Source organism: Maniola jurtina, chromosome 10 (genome assembly GCF_905333055.1).
Source record: "Maniola jurtina chromosome 10, ilManJurt1.1, whole genome shotgun sequence".
NCBI lineage: Eukaryota > Metazoa > Arthropoda > Insecta > Lepidoptera > Nymphalidae > Maniola > Maniola jurtina.
The window spans coordinates 8,664,791-8,692,784 of record NC_060038.1 but is presented as its reverse complement, the minus strand read 5'-3'; the positions used below and the strand labels follow the sequence as shown (position 1 = coordinate 8,692,784).

The 27,994-nt window shown below is 36.5% G+C and overlaps 2 protein-coding genes and 1 long non-coding RNA gene across 4 annotated transcripts; all 3 read left to right on the top strand.

Annotated features, from left to right (window-relative positions):
• Window positions 1-347: 347 nt before the first annotated feature.
• Window positions 348-1,297, top strand: LOC123868680. The gene is made up of 2 exons (XR_006796704.1): window positions 348-457; window positions 1,132-1,297. It is a non-coding gene; the product is annotated as an uncharacterized LOC123868680 (long non-coding RNA).
• A 225-nt stretch (window positions 1,298-1,522) lies between these two features.
• LOC123868657 lies at window positions 1,523-16,677 on the top strand. 2 transcript variants are annotated; one of them, XM_045911191.1, is made up of 15 exons: window positions 1,523-1,799; window positions 2,497-3,109; window positions 3,758-4,890; window positions 4,987-5,140; window positions 5,848-5,985; window positions 7,044-7,123; window positions 7,485-8,145; window positions 8,185-8,640; window positions 9,266-9,345; window positions 9,427-9,583; window positions 10,851-10,993; window positions 11,385-12,019; window positions 13,060-13,179; window positions 13,815-13,916; window positions 14,106-16,677. In XM_045911191.1, the coding sequence occupies exons 1-15, from the start codon at window positions 1,665-1,667 to the stop codon at window positions 14,224-14,226; spliced, it is 4,728 nt and encodes a 1,575-aa protein (XP_045767147.1). In that variant the 5' UTR covers window positions 1,523-1,664; the 3' UTR covers window positions 14,227-16,677. The 2 variants fall into 2 exon arrangements, with proteins under 2 accessions (XP_045767147.1, XP_045767146.1); XM_045911190.1 differs by having other exon boundaries at window positions 7,485-8,640.
• A 5,754-nt stretch (window positions 16,678-22,431) lies between these two features.
• LOC123868677 (E3 ubiquitin-protein ligase RNF181) lies at window positions 22,432-27,108 on the top strand. Its single transcript, XM_045911231.1, has 3 exons — window positions 22,432-22,721; window positions 22,867-23,041; window positions 26,717-27,108. Exons 1-3 carry the CDS (start codon window positions 22,588-22,590, stop codon window positions 26,849-26,851), a joined length of 444 nt encoding a protein of 147 aa, XP_045767187.1. The 5' UTR covers window positions 22,432-22,587; the 3' UTR covers window positions 26,852-27,108.
• The last annotated feature ends 886 nt before the right edge of the window (window positions 27,109-27,994 follow it).

Here is a 27,994-nt window from a genome sequence, read left to right as displayed (position 1 = left end):
AATAAATTATGGGAATTGTGGTGATCCCAATTAATTCCTGTAAATATAGGACTCAGTGCTTTGCCGAAGGCTCAATTGTTGAACAGACACGTATGACAGAAGCACTTCGATAGACATCAGTTCGACAGTATGGGGTGGTATGGGTACCCGACGTACGCATGGTTATCTCTACTTGTTTGCTGAAAAGGAAAATACTTTACGGAATTCCTGAGCTCATTAGGTAAGTTGATTTCATGTTAAAGATGTATTAAGCACTAGGTATTCCCTAACATAGTTTTTACTTTGTGCTTTTACACCATATTTCATGTGAATAAACTGTGTAAAATTCTTTTTTCAGCTGAACACGATTTCAGTGATCACAATTTTATTATGCTTTACAACCAACTTCAGATCAACAGAATTCAACATTCAGAAGATTCAACAGTATCCACTCAAAGTACAATAATAATAATTAGTGGTGAGTTAGTACAAAATTATCTGTCCTGTGTCTAGTAACTATTTTATTTATTCTTTGCTAACATTGCCTTAATTATGGCTAAAGTCTTATATGCAATACAAATATTGATGTGATGGTCTCCACGGAACCACTACTTTAACACTGTACTGATGTCCATACAGTAGATTTTATCCATACTTCCATACTAATATTATAAATGCGAAAGTGTGTCTGTCTGTCTGTCTGCTACCTTTTCATAGCCCAACAGTTTAACCTATATTGACGAAATTTGGTACAGAGTTAGCCTATATTCTGGGGATCAACATAGGCTACATTTTATCCCAGAAAATCAAAGAGTTCCCACGGGATTCCATAAAACCCATCATCCTCTTAGCCGATTTGTATGAGATTTGGTACTGAGGTAGCTTGCATCTAGTAATTGACATAGGCAACTTTTTATCCCTAAAAATCAAACACTTCCCACTGGATCTTTAAAAATCCTCCTAGTCCTCTAGTTTTAGTTTAGTTTATAGCTGTATTTTTTAATCAATCGGTTATATTATTATTAGACCAATTTTAATATGTAGGTACCAACTATCAGTCGTCTCATTAAGAATCCATGTAGTTTTTCATACATAATTTCTTGTTTATATAATTTAATTTTTCATTAATATAATAATATTATTCCTTTACAGCCAATTTGACAACCAAGTGCAGGTATTTTATTAAAAGAATAAAAGAAATGTTTATCAAAGAAAACAAGAAGCAAAGGCTATTTTCAGAAGGATCCTCAAAGATGACTTTTGGTAAATATATAAAGTGTATAGATTAAGAAGCAAGAAATATAAAACTGAATTTGATAAGTTGTTTTATTTTACACCTAAATATATGCAAAAAAAAAAAAATTATAGAGGTACCCCGTTTCAACGTTGTCATGGGACATCACTATGCTATCGATATCGACATCGACACAAGGTCGGATTGTGTCCCAACACTTATTGCGACACTAGCGCTATGCGGCTACAACGGAACTAACCGTTAACTTTTGCACTGTCCTATCTGTCTTTAGACTGTATATAGTGATCTGTGGCGTTGGTGATCCAAGGTGATCGGTGAATCGGTGCTGGAATGGATTTAAAAGTTTCAAGTTTAATTCCCTCGTCTGTTTCCCTTGTCCATCTCGTTTCATAAAGCATTATTAAATGTTATTACAGTAGTAATTTGAATTATGTGTTCATTAGTGCCTAGTGGTAGGGAAGTGGGGAATGCTTGGATTATTTGCCGGTCTAAATCCTACGCAGGTCATATGTATTATTTTAATAGTTTAACTGGAGAAGCTGTTTGGAATCTCAGTGAAACTGAGGTAAGAATATAACATGACGATGACCATAAAGCTTGGCGTATTGGCAATGGCTATGGCCAGCCGCCATATTGATTTCCGAAATCGCTGTCGTACCTTGTGAAAGTGAAAATAAAGGCTTTACCGTCTCGGAAGCCCAGATCAGTATCGCTTGAAAAGCTCGAAAAGGTCGCGCAGTGCGTTGAGCAGACTTGCGCGTCTTTTCGGTGGTCCAGATGTGCCAAGTCTGTTATTCGTAGAACAGACCTATTGAGTTTTCTGGTACTCCTTAAAATAATTTCAATTAAAATGCACGAGTTTCCTTGCCGAAATGAAAGTAGAAACTAAACTAGGTCTGCGTACTTCAAATGGAATTGAGTAGATATGTTAAGGGGCATGAGAGGGGTCTGCCCGCGAAATTCAAATTTAATTTGATTTTTCGCAATTTGTAAACTAATACAACAAAGTAGGCTTATGGCACTTTAAATGCGCCAATGGCAGTATCATCCTCACAGGTTTATATAAAAATCTTTACTTGAAAGGGTCCAGTTTAAGAAAGAAGCTATAGTATTGACTAATTTGTTACTCAAGTCTAGCTCATTATTTTGACTAATTTCTTAAACTGAACACTTTCAGGTAAAGATTCTTATATAAACTTGTGAGGATGATACTGTTATTGGCGCAATTAAAGTAAATTAATATAATTTTAAAAATATTTCAGGCAGCGAAGGCTGAGAGAAGAACACAGTTTTTACAAAGTCAGCCTGGTTTTCTAATTGAAGATTGTCCTGAACCAGCAGAGGCTCCCAAAGCTGATACTGCAAATAAGCAACCTTGCAGCAACATGAACCAGTTTCCTCCGTGTATAGCCCCACCAAAAGTATACAATAAACAAATTATCAACAACTGCTTCCCTAAATCTGCAATGTGTATGCCACATGGCCACACACACAACATGTCGCATCAGTTCCATCTGTGTAACCCCATGAATCCCATACCGTTCAATGTTCCTCTTGCACCAGCTCCAAATCCTTCTACATGGAATGCTGCACCTCAACAACTATTTGTCCCTCCAACATGCAATCAGCCCAATTTTGAAGATGTGTATTTACATAACATGTCAAACATGCCAAACGCCACGCGATGTTCTGGAATATCACAAAAACAACTTGGTATTGGGCAAGCTCGTCAAAAATTTCACATAAATCGACATAGGCCTAACAAAGGTAGATTCCAAACAAAACCCAATAAGAAAGAGGACTTACGCTTTTTCCTCTTAAAAAAGAGAGAAGACCAAATAAAGAAAAAAGAATTTCAAGTCAGAGCCAATGAAGGTAGGATTATCATTTCTCTTCTGTAATGCCCTCTTTTATTTCTTGGAATTTTTATTTTATTTTATCGAAAAGTCCAAAACAAAATGTATCAAAAAATACTAAACATAAAAACAAAAGATCAGGATCTAAGTAACGACCCCTAATAGGTGTACACATTACCTAGTTAAATACAGTGTAAGTGTATTCTTATCCATTGAGGAGTTCTGTTCTCAATCTCCGAAGATATTCATCAGATCTTCACGAAACTTAAATGGGACCACCTCTGAAGTTTTAACCTACCAAACAAAAAAATTATCAAATTCGGTTCGGAATTTTTGAAAATCCATTTTTAGTGCATATTATTATCAACATAAATACTGACCCATACTGTAGTACTTAAGAGTGGTGTGGCAATGATGACTGTTTGTAATATGGATAAAATCTCAAATCAACTATTAACACTAAAACCTTTCTTAAGTTTAAAAAGATGTTCCTAAATTCCACCGCAAGAAAACCCAAATGCAAAATCTTAAATTTTCCTTGTCTGGGTGAACTGTTTGTTGATAACATGTTAATCAGTTAGTTTCTCCTGTTGTTATACACAGATTGTAATGACATTTTTGCCATAGTTTCTGTAAACATTTTAATAATTGTTCAATTTGTTTACAGGTGCCTCATATAATAGTAAATACAAACAAGATGGAATAAATCCACTTTCAATCAGTATTCAGAGGAAATATCATAGTTTAGGCACAAATGAAGAAGAAGATGAACAAAATTATGATGATTATGAACATTTGGGCTATGATTATGGGGTTAAGAAACAAGGTGATAATACTCCCCATCGACCCCGCATTAGAAGAAGATATAATTTCAGTGCGAATGAAGCAGAAAATGATGAAGATAATGAGTGGCTTGAACATTCAAACAACAAAAATACTGATACTAACCAAGGTGGTGTTAGCCTGTATCCATCCCGCATTAAAAGGAGAAGTTATAGTTTCAGTGCAAATGAAGGAGAGAATAATGACGATAATGTGTGGCTTGAAGATTCAAACAACAAACATACTGATACTAACCAAGAAGATGTTAGTCCATATCCATCCCGCATTAAAAGGAGAAGTTATAGTTTCAGTGCAAATGAAGGAGAGAATAATGACGATAATGTGTGGCTTGAAGATTCAAACAACAAACATACTGATACTAACCAAGAAGATGTTAGTCCATATCCATCCCGCATTAAAAGGAGAAGTTATAGTTTCAGTGCAAATGAAGGAGAGAATAATGACGATAATGTGTGGCTTGAAGATTCAAACAACAAACATACTGATACTAACCAAGAAGATGTTAGTCCGTATCCATCCCGCATTAAAAGGAGAAGTTATAGTGTCAGTGCAAATGAAGAAGAAAATGATGAAGATCATGAGTGGCTTGAACAGACAAACAACAAACGTGCTGATACTAACCAAGGTGACGTTAGTCCACGTCCATCCTACATTATTAGAAATTATAGTTTCAGCGCAAACCAAAAAGGAAAAAATTATGAAGCCAATGAGTGGCTTGAACATTCAAACACATATAGTGATACAAAAGGTGATATAGGTCCACGTCCATTATGCATTAGAAGAAAAAGTTTCAGTGCTAATCAAGCAGGAGAAAAAAATACTGACGAGGGCTTTGACTATACAAACGACAAATATAAAGATACAAACAAAAGTTATGTTAATACACTTCCATCCCTTAGTAGGAGTCCCAAACCAAATGAAGAAGATTTTGTAAATAATGATGATATGAGGCTAAAAGTAAGATAAATCAAAAAATTAAAGTTCTATAATTTAGTACCGATATTACCGATCAACATCAATCTTTGATTTAACAATGAAATTTTATTGTTGCAGAAAAGTTTGGATTCACAAGGAGATATAACTCCTCTAGAAAGAAAATTCACTAACACTTTGCAAGTAAAAGAAAGTTCGGGTGTCACTTATATAGTCCCTGACTCTGATGTGTTTCTGAATAACATAGATCTTCTCACAGATGTACTCAATTCAGGTAAATAGAAAAATAGTAAAACATTGGTACTGATTCTGATCACAAATGAATTTGAGAGTATGTATCATTGAAGACTAAACTTTATTGCTACGCTACAAACACTGCTTAAGACTGGCAACTCGAGGAATTATGAAGTGCCTACTTTGCAGTACTAGTACTTAAAATCCCTTTACCTTACCTCCTTTTTAGGGTACATCCCTTTGGGCACGGAACTCCCAAAAGTGTTAGTTCTTAACCGAACGATACGGAACCCTTCGCGTGCGAGTCCAAAACGCACTTGACAGATTTTTTTAAACTTTTGTAAAGAAATGCGAATTCAGCCTTTAAAATAATATATCACGTGTACGGCCGGCCTCAGAATTCGAGCAGCAATTCCGCAAAAGTATTGCATCAAAAACCTATGCCACCTTTTTCTGTAAACACGCCACACACACCTACTGCATATGCATAACCGTGCTACCCGAATATGATCATTATGGTGCTAAACGACTTACCGACTTTGACTGTACACCTTATTTATGTTAGTGTGCATGTAAAGAACTTCAAATCTGTTCAGCAATTTCTATAATTTTCACGTTGGAAATTGTTGGCGTGTTATTTCGTTGCATACCGAAAACTTACTACAAATTTTTGATAATTGGGCAGTGTTATTTTGAAATGAAAGTTCAGAATACACCATGACATATTAGGAGTTATTCTTCTTTCAGATAAGCATTTCCGTCTCTTGGTACCAAGAATGATAATGAACAAAATTGAAACTGCAACTAAAACTCGTTACGCAACACTAGCTTACAAAGCTTTATATTTTATCCATGAACAAAGTGACGCAAATCTTGCACTAATTGGTAAGTGTTTTTCAACTATTACCAGCTGGTAATGCGGGTGCGGGACAGCACCAGCATCAGAGTCCTGAACATGATAGTCAGCATGCTCCAATGTTTTTAAAATAAATAAATAAACTTTTATTTCAGGCCATTAGACCCATAATTGTGTTAGTATGACAAATAACTTAAACTATGTTAGTAGGTACTTATTTCTAGCTTAACAACTAATTCTATAACTAAAAAGCCTGAGGGAGCCTCTTGGTGCCTATGTGCGCACCCCCCCAGCACCTCCAGAGAGGACTATCTAGTTTCCTGGCCGATGCGCTGAGAAGAGTGTTGGTACTATTCATTAGCCTGCGCATCATGGACGCGGCACGCTTGCGCATGATCGCGTGGATGATTTCCGCAAGTGCAGTGCGTCCGCAAACATTGCCGACGCACTGCAGTGTCGAGGCTTCCTCAACACCGCACTCAGCACATTGTTATATTGAACACGCAAGGCACTGTAGGTCCACTGCCTGTAGTCCGTCCACAGACTGCACGTGTAGAATGACTGGCAGTAAGCCCTGAATAAGGTCAGCTTTACTTGCCCAGTACAGCGCGCAAATCTGCGGGCTAACATATTTATGTGAACTGCTGTGAATTTTTCCAATAATCACAGAATGGGTCGACTGCATTAGTTTAACCGAATTTGTTGACAGAGTTGCCTTGCTTATATTGTTTCGATGACTGAATGGTTTGAATAGATCTTCTTCTTCTTTCTGGGCTGGTTTCCGCACTTAAACATTTCTGTCTGTTGTGCGAAAGGATTTGGTTTAACCAAATTGGCTCAATTACATTAGGTCGGTCGCCAAATATGTTGACCATTACCACATTATATTAACGTTAACCATTTTGTGTCATCAACCAACCACAAAGATGTTTCCAAAAACATTTTAAATTCAATTCGAAAATATAGTTTCGTTTGTTAGATGCTAATTAATATAGTTGCTTTTTTACCTTACTTAAATTCTTACTTGAACTCAATTTCTGCTACATCAGTAGGTTTACGAATCGTTTTCAATTGTCATATTTTTCAGAGAAGGAAAATGAAGAAAATGAAAGGAGCGATGATGATATATTAAATTTTTGCTCCCAATTAATTGACCAAGAGAGTATGGTAAGTGTTTTAGTTCCTAGAATATGAATTTGAATTTATTTATTGTGAAAGTATCACTCAGAAAAGCAGTCGAAGGTATCTCCTCTCAAATTAAAACTACGCGGGGATACAGGCCACGACGCGTAGAGGTTTATCGAGAGTGTTTCGTACTTTTGTTATTAGGGTTTCATACCTTAAAAGGAAAAACGGAGCCCTTTGTATCACTTTGTTGCCTGTCTGTCTCTAAGTCTCTGTTGCCGTGTCTGTCAAGAAAGCCTATAGGTACTTCCCATCAACCTAGAATCATAAAATTTGGCAGGTCAACTCTTTTGTAAAAACCTTACCACCCTTACATCACAATGTACTATTTTTTTGATTTCAGGTTCTGTTAACTGATGACACAGAGTTAATCAATAATGCCAACACTAATAATAGTAACATTCATATAATTACAACTGCGCGCATGAAACAATTAGTAAATGAAGACAAGTCAAAGGAGACTGTCACTAGTAATTACAAGTCAAACGAGACTACAACTAGGAATATAGATTTAGAAGAACTTGCTAATATGAAAATTACTATTGATAACAAATCAAATATTCAACATGATGAAGAAATTAGTAAATCAGCCATAACGAAATGTTTGAACACTGAAAAAGGTCTTGATCAAAATAAGGTGGAAAACCAATTTTGTGCTAAAGGTGTTTCCCAAAATGTTAAGAAAGCCTGTGATATTGGTGTTCAAGCTTCATTTGAGTTAAATTCTGTGTCAGCGCCGCGTATTACGGATGATATGATGGATGAGGTTGTTCCACCAGATTCAAATAAAACAAATGACATTGCACTTTGTAAAACAGATGAGATATCACTGAAACACAATTTTCCCTGTGACCTTTCACCAAATACAAAAATAAGTAACAATAAGAAAATGCACGAAATTAAAGCTAAATCAACTCTTTCCAGTGATCGTTCTAAAGTAAACAACAGAGTCGGGTCAATATGCCCCGTATCCATTATCAATGAAACCACCCTTTCAGATAGTAAAAATTTAACTTGGAGCCTATTTTCGAACACATCTATGGAATCTCTGAACAAAATTAATGAAGGGAGCGATAACAGTAGCATTATATATAGAAACTCGAATCGACGTGAAAATGTCACTATGGAAGACAGCTCTACTTCAGTAATATCGAATACGACGAGCAACGTCGACACGGAAAGCGAAAGGGCCGGGGTACAAAAAGCGATTACCGAGGCCGATGATTCGATAGTGATGTTCAAGGTGAAGAACGGACAGATGGAGGAGGCGCTGCGGGTGAAGGCGGACGAGTGGGTGTCGCGCTTCGTGCAGATCATGGAGGAGGCGCTGAGCCAGCTGCTGCAGCGCGAGCCGGGCCGCGCGCCGGGCTGCATGCCGCCGCCGTGGACGCTGCGTGAGGCCGTGCAGTGCGTGCGCCTGCGCTTCCGCCACGGCCCGCACGTCGAGCACGCGGCCGACTGCCTGCTGGCGTTCTCGAGGGACCATGGCGACTTACGGGGTAAATGACGCCTGCCACTTTGGCAATCCCTTGGAAGTCTTTGATTTCCCAGGATAAATAGTTGCCTGCGTCTGTTTCCAGGATGCAAGCTATATCTACCGAATAGATGATGCCCGTAACTTTAAAAATCCAATGGGGACTCTTTGATTTTGTGAAAAGACGGATTAAAAGTACCCTATGTCCATCTTCGAAATGCAATGCTGTCACTGTAGCAAATTGCGTCTAAATCTGTTAAACATTCATATTTGTGATTTTAGTATGGTGATTAGGTTCAACATGACTAATACTTTGCCTTCTACAGACACACTTAAACTGGTGGGTCCCAACTAATGTACACAGATATTAACTAACACCAGCCATATCCATGGTTGTATGATACCATTCTACTAAGCGTAAAGTTTGTTCTAAAGCACGACAACATTGATAATTATCGTTATACAGATGGAGTTTGAAGTTTGAACTAATCCTTTGACTATTATAATATAGGTCTAGGAGGTTTGTAGTGCCATTTACTTGTAAGCCATAGTCATTTAAGACTGATTTTTCGCCAAATAATCGCCAACTAAGGAATAGTTTTGATTACTCAGTCACAAATGTATCTCATAGACTTTGTTTTGCATTTCAGGAAATATCAAATCAAACATTGCTCCTCATAAATATATGGAATTATACAGCTATGGAGTATACCTCATTGATGCTTTGCAGGTTTGTATTTTCTACTAGATTTATATTGTAGGTTTGACTAAGACAGAAAACTGAGCCTTAAATGACTTTTTAATTTTTTAGGGTATTTTAAGCAGTAACGAAGATCTTCTAATGGCAGAGCAAGCCCTGTCTAAGTTGCTGGATGATATAAAGCAATCACATTTAGATCCTGGTAATCAAGATTCCTTCAATGATATTTCTGAGCAAGAATGCGAAGCTAACGTCGCTTCTGACAAACGTAAGGACAAAAATGAGTAACTTTCGAGAAGCTTTACAGTGTGTTAACTGGGACAGTATTGGAAAATCTAAAACCATAGGAGATACAGAGACACTACCTTAGGAACGGCGGAATCATTATGGTTTTTGTGAAAACAATGTTGGCATAGTCAATTTTTTGGTCAATCGTGAGTTGTCCCTAAAAATAAATAAAAGTAAGTACTTAACAAATTTTTTTTAATGCTGATTGACTCTGTTTCATAAGGATCATATTATCATTGTTTCGGAAGAAAAAAATTGGTAAAGCAGAATTTCGTCTTTAAAGTAAAAAAAAATCATACAATTTTATTATACAAACTAAAGACCAACATCTACATTCCCGATTTTTTCTTCCGAATCAATGAAATGATCAGAAATGATGAATGTAATTGTAATTATGATACCAGCTACCAGATACTTAAAAAATGTAATTATGTAAAATTGAAAAACATTTATTTTGACAAACGTCTGCTGTGTTTTTTTCGATACAATGAAATGATCCTCACATGAAAATGAGTCGATCAGCATTTAAAAATTTTGTCATGTATTTATTTTATGGACAACTCACACTTGACCAAAAATTTGAATACCAAAATTGTTTTCACAAAAAGAGATCCAGTGATTCTTAAAAAAAATCTTTTTATCTCTTATGGTTTTGAATTTCCCAATACTGTCCCAGTTAAAAAAACATAATGTTGCAAATTTTTGTATGTTTACTTTCGAGATCAATGAATTAATAGAAATTAATTATTTGAAATATTATGCAACAATCACCTACTTTCACATGTGCGTTTTAAGCAGTTGAATATCACTTGCTTTAGCGGTGAAAGAAAACATCATGAGAAAGAAAACTTGCATGCCTGAAAGTTCTCCATAATGTTCTCGATGGTTTCTGAAAGCCTCCAATCCGCACTTGGCTGGGCGTGGCGAACCACGGTCTAATCATTCTGATACCCCGTCCACACACTGCTCTACTCGCGCAATTTATTATATATTAGGTCACTTGCCTTTGCAACGCGATGGATGTCGAAACTGTGGCAGCGTGCGCGCTATTGCATACTTACCGACAAAATAGGGAGCGATGGGCGTGTACGAGGAACACGCCAGTAACGCGGCCACACTACGTCTCTGCCTCCGTTCCTCGCTCCTCCCCATGCCACACGGGCATAGTGTAGACGGGGGGTGAGAGGAGACAGGCACAGGCACTCCTCTGGAAGGAATACATCATCACTATTGAAATATTGTTGCAGATACAAGTTATGCAGAAGTAAACCAAGATGATAAAAAGACGGAAATCCTGAAAGAAAGCCCAAGGAGACGTAAAAAAAATCAAAGCCCAGCAAGTACACCTGGCAAATACAATCTACGATCACAAAGAAAATCAAATAAAGAGGTACATACCGATTACCGATATATCGACTGTATGTTGTTTTTTTTTTGTATGTTTACTCCGCCAAATATGAACCGATTTTGATAATAGATAAGAGTTAATGTAGTTCTATATAAACTTTTTTGGAGTCAGCGTCAATGAGATGCCAATATGGAGTCACAAACAAGGCTCCAAAAAATGTTACTATAGAACTACATTAACTCTTGTATACATTATATATTCGGTGATAAATTAAATTATTTTTTACTTTTTAGTGGTTGTGGTTATTGAAGTCGGTTTTTTTGTTTCTGTTATTTTTGTAAACATTTTTTTAAATATGATAAGGATGAAATGTGTAAATAAATGAGAGAGAAATATGTATTAGTGTAGCTATTAATTCAATACATTTTTGTAGGAGAATCGAGAAACTTCCGACAATGTTACTGTTACTGATCCTACAAGAATTGATTCTCAATCTTCCTTCCTTACAATATTCAGTTTGATGAATACTAGCGAAAAGCCCCATCCAATAATGGGGTTAGAAACTAGTGGTGATAAACAAAACAAAAGTGGCAGTCCGAGTTCAAATAAGATGGACGAGCACATCAACAGTTCAGGAGAATCCACCACTCCAATTCTAAATGGTGATCCTAACATGAATGAACCAAAAATCGTCAGAAACTTTTTTAAATGTGTCGAATTTGAAGAGAGATTAATAAAAAATAAAACAGGACATTTTGATGATAATCAAGACGCTTGGAGATATTATAATGATGATGATGAAGATGAGGGTGAATTAGTTATCAATGAAGAATTCACAGGGAACTACGAAAACGAAGATTATTATATGGACAGCGACTCCTATAATATGAACTTAGATAATTTATGGTACAATGGAAATATGGCAGAGGAGACTAACCTTAATAGTAGTTTGCAAAATTCAAGAGCTCCTAATGCCAACTGTGAAAACGAAACTGTCACTTTTAAACTTTTTATGGAAGATTTAGAAAGTGATATCTTGAAGGCGTATTCATCGATCCACGATTTTCTGTGAGTAAAGCTCTTTGACCACACTATTTGAACCAAAAAAAAAAGATTCTGACGAATTGAGAACCTCCTCCTTTTTTGGGAGTCGGTTAAAAATCTTGATTGACATAATATGTAGTATGCTCTAATGTACCCTTTGGAGCTACTTCGGGTAGCCCTTGCCATGCCATAAGAAAGCTCATAGTTACTCAGCGGGAGATGGAGAGACGACGAGATGAGGGCCTCCCTGGCGGAGTGGTGAGCGCTGGGGTCTTGAATAGAGAGGGCCCGGGTTCGATTCCCGGCATGAAATTTCTAAATTATCTCTGGTCTGGTCTGGTGAGAGGCTTGGGCCGTAGCTAATTACCATCATACCGGCAAAGACGTGCTGCGAAGCGATTTGCGAGCAGACTAGAAACTAATCAGGGGTAGGTAATAGGTATGAAATTAATGAAACTGCCACCTCCCAGCCCACTCCCATCGTAGACTGCATTGTAGACTATACATTACTTACTAACTTTGTGTCGAAATAAATAAATAAAAAGTGCTATGCTTGGAGTTTCTCTATGTGATCTCTTTCGCCGCATTGTTCAGGCCTCACTGTTTAGTACTTCATATATAAAGTTATCAAAAGTGATCATATCAGAAATGAGGAGATCCGTAGGAGAGCTAGCGTAACCGACATTGCTCAGCAGGTTGCAAGCTGAAGGAGCAATAGACAGAGCACATAGTTCGGAAAACCGATAGGTGTTATGGGCGCAACTGCTTGAATGGCGACCTAGCACAGGAAACCGCAGCGTTGAAAGACCTCCCACGAGGTAAACAGGCGATATATAACGAGTCGTAGGAGGCCACGTGATTCAGGCAGCGCAAGGCCTTGGCGTATGGAAGTCTCTACAAGAGACCTATGGGTCCAACAGAGGAGCTCAATTGGTTGATAATGATGATGCACCTGTTTCATAAACTACTATCAAATTATTCATTCATTCATTTTAATCGGCAATACCGTTCATCTTCAAATGACGAAGATTGTTGCGCTTACATGTAATTATTTTGTTTTACAGTGTACGGTCTAGCGAAAGCTTACAGTCTGTGGACACAAGTGCTGACGATATAGGACGAATGCAAGCGCGAGCCGAGAAGACAATCGCATGCATTAGTAACATGTGTGATCAATTTAAGAGGTAAGTTTTTATTATTTTAAAAAAGTGTTTCAGGTTTGTTATGTTTCTTCATAATTTCAATTTTTAAAAACCACTGATATGACACTTCTTTGGTTTTTTGGGCGAAATTAATTTTAAATTGAAAAAATCCGTGTGCAAGTCCGACTCGCACTTTAATTTAATCAAAAATTCTTGTGAATAAATTAGTTTATTCTTCTCTTTTTTCGAATTTGTTTCAAACAATTCACCGTAAAACCCACTCCACTCCGCTCTGCTTTGTGGACAGACAACCTTAAACGCTAGGGTTGCTACACAAATACTTGATGCTCAGGCTACAAGTAGGCAATCTATGCCAGTTTTAAGGATGCACCCTTAAAAATTAGAGTTGCTAGACCGCCGCTAGACCCTCAGGCTACAGTAGACAATCTGCCCAATAGCCAGTCTTGTGCAGGTGTGCAGAATGGAGATGTATTTAAACAGACCTATCAAATTATTAAAACAAGACTTGATAAAATAATTATCATGACACTTATCCATACTATTAATCTGATTGGTCCGCTGCACGACTGGCTCCGCTTCGCTTCAGTAAACAGGCATCCTTAAATCAAGTCCTTTTATAAATGAATTAAATAAAAACATATTGAATTTATTTTCAGTGTATTGACAAGAGAAAATACGAACCAGAGTGTATTCCAAATTCTTAGTAAAAAGGAATTTGAAGATATCATAGTCGAAAATGATGATAAGGACAGTTATAGGTGAGAGACTGTTATTTTACTACTCACACCTTCATTATGATAATCATAATCAACACATCACCCACCCACTACAAACAAGAACGGTGATCACTTGATCATTTAACTTTTACTGTTATTATTACCCTGGCGTCATCTTTTCGGGCTTTAAACCTAACGTAACTAGCATTTTTACACACAGTTCTTTTTCAGAGCTTTCATTAGCAAGTGTTTGGAGGATGGAAGCCTTTTGAAGGAATCCATCGAATTAGTGCTCGCAGGTTGCAAGTTGAAGACCACGCTGCTCACAGGTTGCGAGTTGAAGGCGGCGTAGCGCTTAATGAAGTCGAATCTTATTTATATTCTTATGTCCACTTTTGGTACTAGTACATTATTGTCTAGCCCTGAGATTAAGCAATGACGTTATTGCTAATAAAAGTTGTGTATGTAATTATAAATTAATCTAAGGGCTATTAATAGTCCTTTATACAAACCAGGCTGTTAATTGCTATTTCGGTAAAGACTGGTAGAGTATTTTTCTCTCATTTGCGAGGAAAAATAAACAAATGAATTCAGAAGCAGTTTGTACAGTTAGATAACGATAATAACACTTGAAACGCACACAACGTGACGCAATGAACTCTTTTGCTAAGTAAAATGAAATAATTCTTTCAAGGAACCAACGAATCGAGTCCTTTTGACTAAACAAGGTCGTTAATTACTATTTCAACTGATACTTGAGTAATTTTTTTCTTTTTTGCGTCGAAACAATAACCAAATGAATTAAGAAAAAACTTACATAGAATAAAATATTTTTTATTCAATTATTTTTATTGTAGTATGTACAGTTAGACAATAGACAACAATAGTAATTGAACATGAACACTTTTGCCAAGTATCAAATTTCTAAACTGCCTGAGCCTAGCCTTAACAGTGAATCTCATGTGCTACTATGCGCTTCTGTTACTTTATTCGTGTACTAGCGACTCGCCCCAGCTTCACACAAATGCAATGACGTAAATCCCGTCATATTTTGTTATAATATTTCAAAGAATAAGACAACATTTTCGATTAAAGCTCTCAGTCGGCTTGATTTCTGCCAACAGCTTGAATACTTATCGTCATATTTCAACAAATGAACACAAAAGACCGTTATACTATACGTGTAAACCTTCCTCTTGAATTACTCTAGGGGTGAGATCTATAGAGCACCCTCGGACTTTGCTTAGACATAAGACAAGGTTAAAAGGAGACAGATGGATAACCGCACATAAATCTGTCCCGTTTTAACTCAATCTTAAGTCTGAGCTAAGTAAAATTGCGCTCTATAAATCTCACCCCAGGGTATCTATTGATGAAAACCACATTAAAATCCGTTGCGTAGTTTAAAAGATCTAGGCGTACGGACGGAGGAACAGACCGGCTAAAATTATTTGAATATCACTCAGTGAAGCAGCAATGTACAACCAACCAGTGTTCATTGAGCTGGGTGGCTATCATTTAGTGTTAAAAACTGAGAAAGCAAATCGACCTACTGGGCGGTATAGCAAGCGTCAATGACCTTTATTGGTGTTCGGAGGCTCATCAGGTAGGCAGATACTTTCATTCTTGTGCAATCTTAGATACGAGTCCCTAATTAAAAGAAACATCCCCACACCTCAGTCCTTCGACAGAATTCCCGTGCGAAGCTGGGGTGGGTCGCTAGTTAGTATGAACTCGAACACTTACGTTTTTGTTTTTTACCCGACTACGGCAAAGCCGAAAGGAAGGGTTGTGATTTTATTGTCAGAGCGTACAGTACTTATATGTAACTTAGTCATGTTCGTTTGCTTTTTTTGTGCGCATGTGCGAGATTCGTGCATGCGCAGTTGCGCGCGCCAATTTCAAATTTTAAAACTTGTCAGAGATAAGGATGCGTAGCGCAAAATTTATTTTATTAATTGCGCATGTGCAAATCGTGTATATAAAAAGCGAACGAACACGATTTATAAGTTACGCCGTTGTTCCTGCGCAGAAATCGCAGAATTTTCGATTGGCGCAAAGATATCTCCGCCAATCATAGCGCACGTCTGACCTCTATTTGTTGGAGCCTACATGCCGTACACTACAGCCGTCATGTTTTGTATGCGAGATAGCGCGAGTCTCTGGTGTTCTTGTGTTTAAAATCTTAACGTCAAGCAATAAGGTCTATTTCATTGGTGTATATATTTTATTATTGGTGTATATTTGGTTTTAGTCGGTATTTGGTCGTCTGCGCAAACGAATTTTGATGCAACTTATAAAAGTGATAGTACTACTATACGACCTTAGGTAATAAATCTTTGTGTAGATGATAGAGTTACGAATGGCTCGGATGATGAAAACTTGTATCACCATCATGATCAACCCGTCGCCGGCTTGCTACTTTAATATAGCACGGGTCTTGTAACGATTATTATTATTAGTAGTAGGTTGGTTGTAAGTAGGTAATAATGATAAAACTACACTTTATAGAGATTTTTATTGCATTTTTATCTCTCGTTAAAAACATCATGGAACATTCAATCATGGAACAATATTTATAAGAACGTGTTACGTTTATCCCCCTAAAAATCTTTCCTTGGGTGGAAATTCGGAAATGTGAGTCGGGGTATTCACCCTAGCGGGAATTTTTAGGGGTATACACGGATCAAACCACGAAAACAATAAAGTTACAGTGTTCTTATAATAAAAACGTAATATTAATTAAATAGTAACAAAACAAAATTATAAATAGCATAGTATAGCTCTTAAGACTAGAATGAGTTCTTAACCAAAACCTCTCCCGTCCATCATCCCTTGAGCACAGTATTTAGGGAATTGAACTACCGACAGCAAGAAATCTGTGAGACCCTGGAACAATAAAATTACTTATTACACAGTGGCCTGACTTAGACGTTCTATGGGATTCGGACCTACCATAGATGAAATTTAAGATTATTTGCAGGGAATAATATAAGCATTTTTTTCACATTTATTTACTACTATTGTGAGAGTTTGCAATCTTGTTTAATTTTATTACACCACCATATCTGTTTTGCACTAGAACCTTCTTAACGGGACCACTAATTTTAAAATTTTAATTAATTTTATTTCTGTTTAATAATTGACTAACCTAGTTATAAACTGTACTTAATATTAGCATTCGTTGTATACCTACAGGATATGAATGAACTTGATATTAAGTATTATTATATTATGTTATAGCTTTTGATGAGTTTAGCCAAACTTAACTTTCTTACATTATAAGGTTGAGATCTATAGAGCGCACTTTGACTTTGCTCATACTAAGACAGTGTTAAAACGAGACAGCATTATACCGTTTTTTATGGTATAAATCTGCATCTTTCGAACTGAAACTTAGGATGGCAATCGACACACACACACCAGGTTAGAGAGGGGGATGTCCGGGTGTGCGGAAAAAGTGGGATTCCCAATACTATTAAGGCTCCTATGTTCGTACATTATGTGTATATTATGTGCAATAAAGAATTTAAAAAATATTTAAGATATTTTATTCTCTTGTCTCTATGAATGAAATACATTTACCGATTTTTTGTTCCAATACAATGAAACTCACATGAAACTTGAGTCGATCAGCAATAAAGCGGAATTTATACATTACGAAATTAGTGGCACGAAATTAGTTTCATTATATTATTAACTAGCTGTGCCCGCGACTTCGTTCGCGTGGAATAGTGACTTTTCGGGCAGCATGTACGTTAAAAATGTTCGCCGTGATTCTTTAAATTGACAACTTTTTTATTTATGAACCGATTGACATGAAATAAACACTAAATGTTAAGTGAAGCTTACTACAATATATTAGTGAAAACTGTATCTAAATCGAATAAGTCGTTTCTGATATTAGCGTGCACAAACAGACAAAAAAAATATTAATTACAATTTCGGGTTCGGCATCGATATAATAACAACCCCTGCTACTTTTTTTTTATATATTTCCATTGTAGAGACCACTTTTCTACAATTTTATTATATGTATAGATTGCACGTGTAAACGTCTTATTTCGTAATGCAGAGCTTGTATGGAATGTTGACGTGTTTTTTTAGTTATATCGATAATTTAAAATGGTTAGCAAACATAAAATTGGAAAAACAGCAGAGTGGATTTTACGAATTTTAGAAGACCCTTTATTTAATAGTTCCTAAGAAATAATTTATTTTTGACATAGTTATGGAAATGGTGTACCTATTGTTTGCGAACTATTGCATCCGCACGACTGAGATAGGTACCTTACTACAACACCTCCACACTGCTGACTTTCCTATATTTATAAAGTACCCACAGAGTACTTTGTAAATATAAGAAAAAAGTAATTAGTTACGTACTTTGTGTTACTGACTGCAATATTATAAGTGTAGGGTCTATGTCCACCTTCCGCCTATAACTTATAAAAGATTTAAATGAATAGGTACACTCACCGATAAAGCCTCTATGCAAACAGTAAACGGAAGAATTATGATGTAAATCCCGGCAGCAATGCCCGCGAGCCAAAATGAGATGAATATCAGGATGATCAGCCATATTAGTGAAAAAATTATATTCCCCATTATCTGAAAACAAAAATTCAATCAGAAGAAAGCTTTTTTTTGAGTTTGGGTAAGGCCTAATTATTTGACTCTAGATAATATGTAAGTGGGTAGGTATACCTACACAAATAAGTAGGCATGGTTAAGTAAACCACTAATGGGTAGATATAAAGTCAATCAAGTAGGTAGGTAATTAAAGTACCTACCTATCCTGTCCAAATCTAATTATATCTACTTAGGTAATTGGATCACGTAATACCTATTGAGTTACATATTTTTTCGGGCGTTATTTGGAACAGAGTTTTACAAACTGTATTATCAATACCTATTATAGATTACTAGATGATATTATTATATGAATGGATTTAAGTTTTCCTAAATGGGATCTCTTTGATTTTCCAGGATAAAAACTAGCCTATAAAATTCGCGTCTGGGATTCATTCAAGCTATCTCTGTAGGCACCTACCAACTTACATGGTTGTACTTATTACTACTTAAATGATGCCCGCGAATTCGTCTACCTACGTGGATTTAGGTTTTTAAAAATCCCGTGGGAGCTCGTTGATTTTCCTGGACAAAAAGTAGCCTATGTCCGGTCCTGGGATGCAAGTTATGATCTCAGTACCAAATATGTATCATCAAAATTGGTTAAATGGATGGGCTGTTAAAAACTGACTGATACACTTTCGCATTTATAATATTAGTATTATAGGTATGGATAAGGATAATGCGACCGTTACCCGCAGCAAACTGATTCTACATACACCCCTACCTACTGCCTTACATGACCTTGGTTTTTACATAATTTTGATAAACCAAATTATCGTTATTCGTTAGCATGATAATGGCATGATAAGGATACCCGAATATGTACCTATTTATGTAGTTGCTAGACCTACTAACTTTTATAGTAGGACAAGGTTAAAATAATGTAGGTATCCTATGGAATTTATTACATCATCTCGAGTAGGCGTATATCTACCTACTGACTACACAAACATTACTAGCCTGCGGCTTAAAGTATAGGTACCCGCGATTTCGTCCAATTAGGTAGATAATACGTTTTTGAAGATCCCGTTGAATTTTCCTAATCCCGCGCCCCACAAATAACGGAAATTCCCTCTTCTGTAAAGCGCCCCATAGAGATATAAATGATGACACTTCCCTAATCTGTGGGTTCGCCCCTTCATAATAAACGTACAGGTACTAGGCGTAAGATAGCATGGACTATAAAACATAAATTCATGTTCTTCTGTGTATGATTGATATAGTTTACCTATTATATATAGTTAAAATCTAAAATTTCTTTAATAGGTGGTTTAATTCAACAAAATAGCGTTGGGGAATTAAAATGTTTGCCCTTGGTTCGCCCTTTCGATGGGTTCAACGTAGGTTCAACACGTACCATGGTAAAGGTTATTTACCTTAAATCTTGAACTTTCTAACGTTGTTGCACCGCGAGATCCGAATGATTAGTACGTACTACGTAGACGGTAGACAGTACTATGATATTGTGGCGGCTACATATCTATGGTGGCGGCTGATTTAAAAATTGTACAAAATACGGAATACCGCTGCTTGTGTTAAATTATATTTAAAGTATATGTTACTTTCAGATCGATAAATTCATTTTCATTGCAATCTTTGGAAACGATTAATAAAAAACCAATTATTGTAGTTTTTGATTGTGCTGACAGGCTATGGCTGACAGGATTGTCATGCAAAACTTTAGTTATAGAGATATAGAGATGTTATAGAGTTGTGATTTTATTTATGCAAAGAGTTATTACCTGTTTATAGGGTCAGTTAGCCGAAATCTGAACAAAAGTACCTAGGTACCCTACTTGGGTTTTCGTCATTAGCAAAAAAAACACTGCGAATATGACTACCTATGTACTCAATTGCAATGTAATTAAAAGGTATATGCCTATCTCTCGTTGGTATTCAAAGAATGTGTTGATGCTTTCTCAGTAAGGCGCCAACGCATTTAAAATTCAAACCGGTATCCGTAGACTCCGTAGTAGGTACGAGTAGGTACGTTTCCTCGCGTCTGTTGTAACCTACTTACACCGATGGTGTGACATCTTGGTTGTTCAATATTATACTAATTATGGTAGGTAGATACCTGCTCAGGTAATTTATCTACAATACCTTAATTCAAGTAGAATAAACTAAAACAAATACAATACCTACCAGATAAACAAGATGTTTAGAATAGGTAGATAAATAATGTTATAAATAACTTACTAATGAATGTGACAAAGTCGTTTGATGACGTTATAACATTAAACTAAACCTGTTACTTAGTTATTAAAAACTAGGTACCCACGGCACCTACCTACAGTTTGTTTATTATAGGTTTAAGGTTTAAATATTATGTAGGCATATTTAGGTAAGTAGCCCTACCTAACCAAAAAAAGAAAAGCTAGGCGGCTATGAATAAGTTTAAGTAGGGAGTTGTTTCATAGAAACAGAGTAATAAAAAAAGGTATGTACCTACAAATAGGATGAAGATGATAAAATAGGTCCTACGTAAATTATTATCTCCATAGTTACGTACAATATAATTAAAAATCTAGGTGGTCAGTTGTATTTTCTTTTGATATGATATTTATAAAGTGTAGGTACGTCTATTGCCAGGCAGGTTTCCCTACCTGGAAATTATCAAATTATCAGAAATCAACAAATTCTCTGAACTGAATGATTCCTAATTTACTAGGTACCTTTTATATAAGAAGTAAAATAATATAAGAAAACATTGATGAGTGACTATTACTACATTAAAATTACTTCGATGACATCACCTACAGTCTTACTAATTCTTATTTCTATGTAGTTTAAGTAATAAAACACCTCGCGTTTTGTTGATAAAAATGCGTCAACATTATAGCTAGGCAAGATGCGTGCTGATAAAGTATTTAAAAATAGGCGCGTAATCAAGGTCTTACCGGGTTCCGTTAGCAAGTCTGTCAATTATTATTATATCAATCACAACACTATCACGTATAACTAGCACACGTTCGTCTGTTAATGAGGCTGGCTACTACTGCTTTTGCCGTGCTGACTGCGTGTCGAGTAGTAAACCAATAGTAAGCGCACTTCGGTAAACTAGTAGGTCGTTAGTAGGTAGGTTGGTAGGTACCTACCTCATTATCAAACCGGCTCTGTGTGGGCTCTGCGTATCAAACAAAATATGACGCGGTGACGTCGGATTGTGTGCTACTCGTAGGTGATAAAATTGTGATACAGAAAATAGGTAGGTAGGTACAGCGGACAGTACGCTTTTAGCCTTCCTACCTAGACCACAGATTTACGATACAGATAGTAGGTACATCGTAAAACTATGCTAGTACTACCTAACTACGTGGAAAAGGCATTGTTTATGTGTATGAATTTATTGAGAAAACCGGGCAAATGCGATTGCATATTTTGGACGATGATTTATCGTGCAAAATTGAAACAATACCTAAGTACGGAACCTTCGATGTGCGAGTCTGACTCGCACTTGACCGGTTCACATACAAAGAGAAAGGCATTTTTTTAAATCATAGAGTGTTTTTTTTTTTTCTTTAAATCTGGCTTTACTCTGATTAGCCAATGTCAAGTTTGTAATTATCTTCAAGTTATTGAATCTATACAATTATGGACTCCGTCTGCGCCGGTGCCCGCCGACACACGCGCGGCGCCCCTTCAGAGCGCTTCCTAGTCAGTTCCACCACCAAAAAACACCAATTAACAAAAAAACCAGCCACTCTTAACAAAAAAAAAACTCCAAACAAGCACAGCACGCGCGCCATCAAACGCCATCACAGACGAAGTCCTAGAGTGTATTACACATTTGGCTACTTCATGCACACAGAGTAAAGTTATTGGTCTGTGGAGTACATGCAGTCTATAGCATGACTATACGTTCATGATCTCATCTGTCAATCTATCAATGACTGTCAAGTGTCAGGCCCACAGAGTTAATAATTGGTAGATTGGTATTATTGGCATTTATAGTTCAGGCCGTCTTTATCTTGGTCTTTATGATTTAGATACATAAATTTATTTACAAAAATCAAAAAATTGCAAAAGTTTTTCCTTTACACAAACATTTTAATTTTGGACTAACTTGTTAACTATTATGGCGGATTATTTTCAAGAAATGGGTTGGAGAGAGTTGGAAGACGGTGAACAACCAAATCATCTTCTTCATATGGCAAGGTTTCTCATAGATTTTGGTCTATACGAAGACAATTTTTCAGGAGAATGGCCAAGGTAGGTAATAGACTTTCTCTGACTGAATATTAAGTAAGGCCAGAGTCCCTCTGCCCCCAGCTACTTACCTACTATTAGAGCTTCAGCAGGTGAATTTAAGATATTTTTTTAGCATTTAAAGATAAATATTTGTTAATTCTTCTAGGTTACCACCAGCAGCATCCAAAGAAGCAGTGAAGAATCTTCAGGAAATTGTAATAGACACTGGAGACAAAAGTTGTCCCATATGCTTGAAAAAGTTTGAAATCAACAGTAAAGCAAAAGAAATGCCTTGCCACCATGTGTTTCATGAGAAATGTATTCTAACATGGCTAAATCAGGTAAACTTTATAGAGCTTTATAGTACCTATGCTAGGTGACCCACCTTGGCTTTTACACAAGTGAGCTTGTATATTCCGTCGGTCTGCCTGTCTGTCCATCTGTTGTGTCTGTAAAGACCTATAGCAGCGGTTCCCAAAAGGTGTTCCGCGGAACCCTGAGGTTCCGTGAAAGACCCTCAGGGGTTCCGCGAAAATTCAAGATTTCCATATTGTAAATCGTTTCACTTGTGATAATATTAAATTGACGTAATTTATTATTCATTTTCAATCAACTTGTTTTAAAATATTGCATTCCAAAATTCCATTTAGGCGCCATGTAGGTAGGTAGGTACGCTGTGCGTGTCACGTGTCGCGTCGCCCGGTCGCGCCGCTCGTCGTCCTCCCACCGCCCGCGCCGCTCGTCGTCCTCCCACCGCCCGCGCCGTTCGTCGCTCTCCCGCCGCCCGCGGCATACCGCGGCAGCTTGCGACCATTCAGTTGAGTCAATACGATTACTAGGACTGCACGTGATCAAGTTTTTGATACCAAATTTTAAAACTCGAAAATAAGCTAAGAATAAATTCCGTACCTAGATAGTGATTGTTTATAGTTTTACGAGCACTGTTTTAAGCAGGTATGTTTTTATTATTTTTACGTATTATAATGATAAATCAAATGCTACTTATAATAGTTCCACAAAAACAGGTCGTTTTTGCCTAAAATATTGCTGTGTTTTACTTACAGTTCACGATGGATAAATGGCTAAAACCTGGGATTGCTAAGGGGAAACGTGGTGCTAGCTTTGTGGACAGTAATGTTAATACTTATCAATCTAATCAAGCTTTTGACCAAGTCTCATCTTCACCAGAAGGAGAGACAATTGAAAAAAAAACGGAAATTACCAGTGGTGCTAGTTGTTCAGTAAGAACTTAATTCTATTTTTTATAATTTATTTCAATTTGTTAAAGTTACACGTATGTGTCCGCGCTTATACGAACTGTTTTTTATTGCATTTTTTTTTCAGGGTATTGGTACGGAAGACACTTTTGTTGAACAAAATCAGCAAAACACAATGATACCATCTACTACCGACCATACTGAACGTCAAGCGGGAATATCTTCAAAAAAGAGAAAATATGATGAGTCCTATCTGTCCTATGGATTTATACCGATAGGGAATGCTGAAAATCCTGATGGAAAATGTGTTGTTTGCAGCAAGATTTTGTTGAATAGCTCCCTGGCACCTGCAAAGCTTAAGCGTCACCTTGATACTAATCATCCTCACCTCAAAAATAAAAACATTAGTTTTTTTGAAAGACAAAGAGATGTACATCAAGCAGGTGTGACCGCTTTACAAAAATATGCAAAAACTGATAATGAAAACGCCACGAAAGCCTCATTCATGCTAAGTTATAAGATTGCACGAGCTGGAAAACCTCACACAATAGCCGAGGATTTTTTGAAACCATGCATGACTGAAGTTGTTGCCTGCTTGCTTGGAGAGGATTCAGCTAAGAAAGTGGCAACGGTACAGTGTTCGAACAACATCGTATCTGACCGTATTCATAAGATTTCAGACCACATTGAAGATGAATTGATTGATAGATTGAAAGAGAGCAATGCATTTGCAATGCAACTGGACGAAAGTACGGATGTTGCCGGACTAGCAATACTGCTAGTTTTTGTCAGATATCCATACAGAGAATCTATCGAAGAAGATTTGTTTCTCTGTGCTCCTTTGGAGGCCAATACAACTGGAGAAGAAATTTTTAAAGTTATTGATGAATACATGAAAAAAAACAAAATTGATTGGAATAAATGTATTGATGTATGCAGCGATGGAGCTGCAGCCATGATTGGTAAAGTAAAAGGAACAGTGTCAAGAATTAAAACTGTTGCGCAAAATTGTACTAGCAGTCATTGTATTTTACATCGTCATGCTCTTGCCGTGAAAAGAGTGGCATCTGATTTAAAACAAGTCCTTGATCAAGCCGTACAAATCGTCAATTTTGTGAAAACACGTCCACTGCAGTCAAGGCTATTCAAAAAAACGTGTGAAGACATGAAAAGTCAGCATCAATCACTCCTTCTACACACGGAAGTGAGGTGGCTTTCCAGAGGAAGGGTTTTAAACAGATTATATGAATTGCGCGATGAACTGAAAGTTTTCTTACAGACCCTTCCTTCGCCTGCAAGTGCTAGCTATCTTGAACTGTTACGAGACGAGCGATGGTTGATGAGATTGGCTTATTTGGCTGACATATTTGATAAACTGAACACAGTGAGCAGCTCTTTGCAGGGAAGAATGATAACCATATTTACAGTGAGTGACAAAGTATCTTCATTGAAAGAGAAAATCGCCTTGTGGATTGAATGTCTTGGACAAAAAAGGTATGAGTGTTTTCCACTACTTGAGCAATTTCTCAAAAAATATAATCATCTTCAAATCGCTACAGACCTAGAGATAAGTATACGTGAACATTTGACAAACCTAAAAACATCTTTGGAGGAATATTTTCCAGAAGAAAAGCTTCGGTTACGGGAAATCGAATGGGTCCGAAATCCATTTAGGATTAGTACCAAACCTTTAACACTGACTGTATTGGAATATGAAAATTTAATTGATATTAAAAATTCATCCACACTCCAACAACTTTTCGAATCTGAAGCTATCATGAACCCGAGTCAATTTTGGATTGGCCTGAAAAACGAATACCCGGGCATTGCTGAAAAAGCTATCATAGCATTACTCCCATTTGTGACAACTTACAGATGCGAGGCTGGGTTTTCAGCGTACGCCTACACGAAAAATAAGTTTAGGAGTAGGTTGAATGCTGCACCAGACCTCCGCATCCAATTGTCGGACATAAAACCTGACTTCGATGTAATTTTAAGGAAAACTATGAAGAGATTTCATTCATCACATTAAAATTTTTGTAATTACCTTTTCTTCTAACTAAGTAAATATTTTTATCTTAAAAAGTCTTTCTCTTAACATCAAACTTTGCGGACACCAATCCAAAAAGCCTCAGATGGTGTGATTTCACGAAAAAAAATGTTGCTGTTAAGGCGGAAATATACTTACGTGGCGTGGCATGTCGTGGCGCGCCAGGATCATACGTTTTCATACATTTGACAGGACGTGACACGACAAGGCATACAAGTATATCTTTAACCATATTAAATGTATGAAACCGATATGCTTCTGGCGCGCTACCACACGCCACGAGATGTAAGTATATTTCCGTCTTTAGTTTACTTCTTACTAAAAGCTAGGGTTCCGCCGAAAAATGGTGAAACAAAAAGGGTTCCGAAGCCAAAAGAATTCGGGAACCGCTGACCTATAGGGTACCTACCATTGACCTAAGATCATGTGGGTAGAAGATACATCGAAACTGTCTTAGGAAATATTAGGGTCTTTTTGAAAAAACAATTTTGGTATAGGTATTCAATTTTTTGGTCAAATGCGAGTTGTCCATAAAAATAAATAAAACTGACTTTTTTAATGCTGATCCAACTCAGTTTCATGTAAAGAACATTTCATTGTACCAGAAGAAATGAATGGGGACAGCAGAAGTTGCTCTTTAAGTAAATGTTTTTTCATCCAGCTACTCACAAACTGACAAATTTTATCTCTTTATAATATTAGTACAGAAGAATACTTATACAATTTATTATATTTTCATATTTTTGCAGACCAATTCCTGTCCTTTTTGCCGACATGAGTTGCCCACTGATGATGAGGGATACGAGGCCTACAAAAAAGAAAAATTAAGAGCAGAGCAAAGAAAAGAAGATATAGAAACACTGCATAATTCCATGTTTAGTTGATTTAAAAAAATCCAATTTAGTAAAAATTTTAAATAGACATCAACAATCCTAGACATTTAAGAAAGTATGTAGGTACCTGAATAGCTTTATATAATGAACAGCTTTTTTATTCCAATACTTAACTGAAACATTATTACAGTACCCAGCAGGAAATATTGTACATTGGCCTTAAGAAAGAGATAGCGGTTTCGTAGAGCGCCGACTGACAAAACGTCACATAGGTATTTCAATTTTCTAGGTAAGATAACTGTACCAAGTGGGATATCATATGAAAGACCTATACTTGTACTTTTAAGCAAAATAGTTTTTGTTTTATCGTGCAAAATGTCGGTAAAATACTCGAGTAACGAGTAAGGAACCCTCGGTGCGCGAGTCTGACTTGCACTTGGCCGGTCCATGAATTTAATTTTTTTTATTTTATATTTAAATTTAATGTATTAATAGCCAGATTTAAAAATATGAAGCTGAAAACCTCAGGATTTAAATGCTTGGGAATTAATGGGTTAAAAAGCCTATAAAATCAAAAATGAAAATATAGATAAAGTAAAGGATAAAGGTTTAGTTTAATGTGGTTATTGGTGAATATTTTTTTTTATCCTGTAGGTGAATTGTTATTTTAAAATAAATTAAATTTTCTTATTTTATTTTTAGTTGGTCTACTATGGTGAAAGTGTTTAGATTATATAACATGTATGTATATTGTATATCCTTCTTAAAATCTTTATATGCATTACTTGCCCTAATACATTCCATTTGGCCCCTTAGCAAAAAATCCCACCCAAATCTATTTTAGTAATTTTTCATAATTATTATTTTATGTTTTATACTTTTTAAATAATAATTTAGGTATATTATGTAAGATTTGTATTTGTGACAATATTGTAGTTAAGTATTTTATTGTATATACTTTTAAATACTTATAATATACCTACTACTTTTACTACTACATTTTGAATTTCTTTAATGGCGCGAAAATATCTCAGTCAATTAAAGCGCGTGCCTGACCGCTATTGGTTGCTAAGCTCGTGTTGGCCTACGCGCCATATTTTGTACGAAGAGAGAGACAGCACGAGTCTCTGTTGTTCTTGCAATGTTCTTGTGTTTAAAATCATAACGTCAAGCAATAAGGTCTGTATTTCATTG